At 35.7% G+C, this 6076-nt stretch overlaps 1 protein-coding gene across 1 annotated transcript; it reads right to left on the bottom strand.

Annotated features, from left to right (window-relative positions):
- On the bottom strand, nucleotides 243-5834 carry LOC109715302 (cytochrome P450 81E8-like). The gene is made up of 3 exons (XM_020240241.1): nucleotides 5283-5834; nucleotides 1953-2378; nucleotides 243-1058 (listed from the first exon to the last, which is right to left on the bottom strand). The coding sequence occupies exons 1-3, from the start codon at nucleotides 5793-5795 to the stop codon at nucleotides 444-446; spliced, it is 1554 nt and encodes a 517-aa protein (XP_020095830.1). The 5' UTR covers nucleotides 5796-5834; the 3' UTR covers nucleotides 243-443.

Here is a 6076-nt window from a genome sequence, read left to right as displayed (position 1 = left end):
TTTCAAAATATAGTGAGCTGTTATGATGCTGTAGGCTTTTAGATTTAATGATAGGCTTCCTACATTTCTCATTGAAACGTTATGCTGTTGTTTAACGGATTCTCCGCAGATTGTCATCTGGCAAATTAATGTGATTATATGGTACTGATGTTTGAAAAGATTTTTGTTTGTTAAATTAATCTAATTCCTCTCGAAGCAAGGTTGTGACTAAATTGTTTTAAGTCAAAGCAAATAAAAAGTCGAAGAGGCGTCAAACAAAGGAAAAATGAACTTGAAAGTTTTACATAGGAAACTACATAAATGAACTTACTACTACCAGAGATATGCCATAGGAAGTTCACCCCTTAACATACGCATACAAACCAGTGGTCTGGTGCGGTACTAGCTTACATTTATAGTTTCTTTTATTCCTGCATTTGTGAAATGCAACTCATGATATGCATTTAGAGCTTGGAAAGTAAATCGATCATGTTCCGGCGCGGCCGAACCAGTGCTTCCAGAGGCAATGCCTTGGGCAGAGTCAGCCCCATTCCTTCAGTCATGTCCACCTCCTCCTCCCCGACTCTCTTCCACTCGAAACACTGTATCATCGTCGCAAGCGCCAGCGACGCCTCCCGCGTCGCGAGGCCCTCCCCGGGGCACCGTCGCCGCCCCATCCCGAACGGAATCATCCACCCCTTCTCTTCTCTCCCAGCTTCAAACCTCTCCGGCTTAAACTTCGTAGGTTCGCGCCATACGGCGGGGTCTCTGTGGATGGCATAGGCATTGACCAGTAGCATGGTGCCTTGCGGCACGGTGTAGTTTGCGATGGTTAGCTCCGTCGCAGATTCGTGGGGAATGAGGAGGGCCCCTCCTGGGTAGAGGCGGAGAGCCTCGGTGATGATGCAGTGGAGATAGGGGAGGTTCGCGATGTCCGACTCCTCCACCAAGTGATCGGTGCCCACACGAGCGTCGATCTCCGTCGCCGCTTTTCTTAGGGCTTCAGGATTGTTGAGGAGGAGCGACATGGTCCACTCGATGGTGTTCGACGTGGTATCCGTTCCCCCTGCTAACAAGCTCTTTCAAAAAGCAGTAGTTATAAGGGTTATTACTGATTCATGCCTTGTTAAGTTGGGTGCATCAGGAGCAAAAATTTATAGAGCAATGCTACATGTGCATTCTATTCGGGAGGTGTATATTTTATATCTCACTCGTCTAATAGGTGAGGTATTTTTACCAGTCATTTAATGTAACTAGTAATTAACACTGTGGCTAGTGGAAACACCTCACTCATTGGATGAATGAAGTGTAACTCACAAATCACGGATGGGTGTACAAGTAGTTTTTTTTTTTTTTTTTTTCGAGTATTGCTATAAATTTTTTTTTTTTTTTTTTTCGAGTATTGCTATAAATAGTAAAAATTTCTTTAAAAATTACTAATATATTAATGCATATAATATGGTAAATATATATTATTGCTAGATATCAATTGATGTAAAGACCAGTTAGTTCACCATATTTTTTCTTTACAGGAAGAAATAATTTAGAAAAGAACTTTTGTGGGTCACCTAAGTAACAACTTTGATTGGTAAAACTATTGCCCATGACTATCACATCATTGAAGTTGATCCATCCCACTCCTGCTGGTGTGGCTATGTTCGTACCAAAAGTGAGAAGCAAAAAGTTTATGTCGACGTATCAACTCCTACAGTCCATTTAATTACCAAAGACCGTCCAAATTTATTTTTTTCTAACTAATATTTTTCTAATATTTAATTACTTTAGCTTATCTTTAGAAAACTTCAATTGAGAATTTAATTCGTCGGTATGTGAGTGATGTAGTTAATACAAGTTGCTGTTTCACATAAAGTTATATATATTCAGAATAATTAAACTTAGCAGAATCATACATTTTAAAAATTTTAACATACACACGAAAAAAAAAAAGAAAAAAAAAGAGGAGCGAGACTCACGAAGGCAAGTGCTTCGATGGTTTCATCGGTATAGAAATCAGGATCTTGCTTCTGCGACTCAAGCAGATCTCCGATCATAGTCTGCTCCTTCTTGATCTCCTCCTCGCTTTCTCTCCTCTTCTCGTCGACAATCTTCTGGCTCAGCTCTTCTCTCTCCTTCAGCAATTTCCTCATCCTTTTCTCGGCCCCTCCGATATCAAACCACCTTAGCATGGGTAGAGAGTCTCCTAAATTTGAAGTCGAATCGATCAACAAGAAGGTCTCTTCCACCATCATCCTGAATCGCTTCGCGGCCTCCGACCCTCCGACTCCCTCGCCTTGTGAGAAGGTGTACTTTCGCCCTGCTATCATCCTCATCATCACATTCAGTGCTAGATCGAACAACCTCGACTTCATCTCCACCTTGGTGAACGACGACTCATCACTCTATATCCAAAATAATTAATTGTTTTCACAGTTAATAATAATTACTAGCCTAGTATAATTATATTCATGCATGCATGTATAATAAGCATGAATATTGCAATTATATGCACGCATGCATGTATGTACAATAAAAGAAGATTAATAATAACTGGAAGGTGAGATGGAGAAGATGAAGTGATTTTTGGCAGTAAATGATCTATGACTATTAATTCATTGGAGAATTTTTAAAAATCGCCTTGTTTATTTAGCATGTAACTAACTTACTCTATATCTTATTGTAGTTCAAGGTGAAATATTTTGCTTTTTCTGAAAATTCTACATTCGTTTTCTATAAATAAGCACCTGTTATAGTCGAAAAAAGCAGCAAAATTTTTACGATCTTTTCACTTACGAATTATTTCTTATATATAGAAAACTAAAACAACAACCATCCGAGAGCAAAGTAATAAAAGAATAATCTATACCACATGAGAACTTTTTTTGAAGCTATTGATATGTCGACCCCCATCGTAATAACGGAGAAAATTTTAAGCACACTAACAAAGTAATTAAATATTTAAAGCTGATTCAATCGTTAATCATTTTGTTACTAAAATTATCAGTTACTGTTCTCTCTAATCTAAAAAGTGATAATTAATAATTTATAAAAAAAGACGTTAGTGTGTATGTGCATATATATATATATATATATATATATATATATATATGTAGAACTAAACTGGAATATTATTAATAGCACCAAGCACTTGGTGCTACCAAGTTTTTCGCCCTTGGATGAATGTAATGTACGGTTAGGATGATATGAGCACTTTAAGGGTGAGTGAGTTGTTGGTAGAATAGTATAATCTAACGGATGATGTGAGCAAGCGTACATGCAAATGTATGTAATGTAATAATTATTTTGATTTATTTTAAATTAATAAAAATTTCTAATTCATATTTATTTAAAAATTTAGAATAAAATATTTTGTAAATTTATATATTATTTTATTAGAAAATATCTACAATATCAAATTTAAATTTTAATATAAAATAAATTAATAGATTTGATATTAAAAATTAAATTAAATTAAATTCATTATTTAAACTCAAATTTAAATTTTAATATAAAATAAATAGATAGAAGTGCTATTTTTTAACAGATTGATCATAACAGTTCATTTTTATTTTCAATATTTTTAACCAATTGATCATAACCGTTCGTAAAATTGAAACTATAGATGGATACCAATTTTTTTTTTAACAAATTGATCATAACCGTTTGTTCTTATCTGAGATAATTTTTTTACAAATTGATCATAAATTTGTATGTCATATTAATTTAAAAATGTAATTTACAAATTTATCAACCTATCTATCTATTAAATTATTTCCATTGTAATATGTTGATAGTCCCAACATTTAAAATTTTAAATTAATTTTAAATTTTGAATTGAAATATAGATTTACAAAAAATATTTTGGCAGAAATTTGGATAAGCATGAATTTTTTTTCTATTTTAGAGAGAAAAAGAAATTTAAAAAATAAATTAAAATATAGATTCATAGTAGATATTTTCGGTTGGCAAAAATTTGAATAAGTATATATTTTTCTATTTTAGAGATAAAGAGAAATTAAAAATTTGTTTCATTACGTTATTTGTTTTACGTAAGGAAAGATAAATCATTTTTTTTCCTGCCAAAAAATGGGTCTGTCCACATACCAAAATTTGAAATACGTGCTTTTATATATATATATATATATATATAGTTGAGCTAGAATGTTATTACTAGCAAACGAGCTCCGTTACTATCAATTAGTTTTCAGTGATAGAGTCTCCAAGTTGATGATCCGTATTGATAAATATGATCTATACCATTTGAAGTATCTAAAAATCAAAATTTATATTTTTCGATGTCTTTCTCTTGTCCATCAAGTGGACACAAAAATAAACGGCTAAATATAAATATTCTTTAAAAAGTGATGATATGAGTCTTGTAATTAATATCAAGAGTATAGATCTTATTCTACACAGTTTAAAAAATTTTTAAACCAATATTCAATTAATTTGGATATTTTTACACTGTTAAGCGACAAAATTTGAAACATTTTAATCATTAGACCAATAATGTCGAAAAAATTTAAATTTTAGTTTATAAATATTTCAAATGATATAGATCATGTTCAATAGTACTGATCGTTAATTTGGAGGCTCCATCATCGAAAACAAATAGATGGTCTCGGAGTCTGTTTGCTATTGATAGTATTCCAGTTTAACTCTCTCTCTCTATATATATTGAATAATAAAAAACAAATCATATTTCTGCAATTAGCTCTTATTATTCTCAAGAGAGGGGGCATGCACAGGGACGAAGCTAGGAATTAAGATTCGGGAGGGCTAAGATTTAAATTTGATAATAAAAAATATGACCTAATAGTAAGAAAAAAAATTGTCAGATTCACCGACCACTTATTGCTAATAAGTGTAACTACAATATGCTCAAGAAAAAGTAAGACCACAAGAGCTGACGGAAAATGGCCAAGGAGTTGGAAAAAAATATACATAGGACATAAGTTTTATTAAAAGAAAATTTTAAGCTATCAGGATAAGGATTGTGTCAATTATTTATTTTCAGCATCTAGCGATTATTTTTTTTTTTGAGAGATAGATAGCACACTATCCGCTTCGTTTATTTCATTTAGAAATAAACTTAGCTAAAAATATGAATCAATTAGGATTCGAACTTGGATCTCAGGTATCAACCACCAAACTTTTTGCCACTTGCTCTAGGGATGGCTGGTAGCACCTAGCAATTATTGCTAATGTGTCTGGGGCCATAGATAGATGCAGTTGAACTGCCTCTCACTCCCGTTGGCGAGCAGTGATGGGCCATTCACATCTCTTAGATTCAATATGTCTAGTACCTTATTTTGGGCTTTCCAATCCAAGAACATCCTCTTCACCAATCCCCGCAACTCCTCGGCGCGGGAAGCAGCGGAGGCGGTGAGGCGGTGGGCGGAGAGGACCTCGCCCGTGGCGATGCGGCGGAGGTTGCGCCACAGGGGCCCGTAATTGGCGAAGGGGAGAAGCGTGAATCCGTTGGTAAAGAGCTTCAGCGAGGGGACCCGGGGCCGGTTGGCGAAGGCGACGTCGTTGTCGGTGCTGAAGCATTCCTCAGCCGCCGCGCGCGAGGACACGACGAGCACTCGGCGCGAGCCGAAGCGCAGCAGGAGCACGGGGCCGTAGCGGACCGAGATCGTCGCGAGCCCGTGGTGGAGGGGACGCTTCACTAGGTGGAGGTGGCCGATGATCGGCAGCGACGGCGGGCTCGGCGGCAGCTTCTTGTTATTGTTTTTCGCCGAAGCGAAGGAAAATTTGATGATGAGAATGAGCAGAACAGCAATACTGAGCGAGAGATAACTAGTAAACGTTTCCATTGTGATTGTTGTTGTTGTTGTTGAGTACGTACACTGAGTGTGAGTTGTTAATGAGGAGAGTAGGGCGCTGTATATAAAGCGTGGCGTGTGATGGCGTAATAGCTTACGTAAAGGATCGAAAACAACACACGTGTTTAATGAGCGTATCATCGACAAGGCTAATAATGCTTTTATATTATAAACTAGCATAGGAATCCGCGCGATGCGACGGATAAAAACATTTTAGTAAAAATTTACAGTCTACAAATTTAACAAATAAATAAAAATATTAAAAAAAATAG

Source organism: Ananas comosus, linkage group 9 (genome assembly GCF_001540865.1).
Source record: "Ananas comosus cultivar F153 linkage group 9, ASM154086v1, whole genome shotgun sequence".
Taxonomy (NCBI): domain Eukaryota; kingdom Viridiplantae; phylum Streptophyta; class Magnoliopsida; order Poales; family Bromeliaceae; genus Ananas; species Ananas comosus.
The sequence above is the reverse complement of the archived record's forward strand: the minus strand, read 5'-3'. Positions and strand labels throughout refer to the sequence as shown.

Coding starts and splice junctions, on each gene's coding strand:
- LOC109715302 (XM_020240241.1), bottom strand. CDS start 5,795: ATGGAAACGTTTACTAGTTATCTCTCGCTCAGTATTGCTGTTCTGCTC. Junction 2,379..5,282: donor ATTGGAAAGCCCAAAATAAG/GTACTAGACATA, acceptor TTTTGGATATAG/AGTGATGAGTCGTCGTTCAC. Junction 1,059..1,952: donor CCATCGAAGCACTTGCCTTC/GTGAGTCTCGCT, acceptor GCTTTTTGAAAG/AGCTTGTTAGCAGGGGGAAC.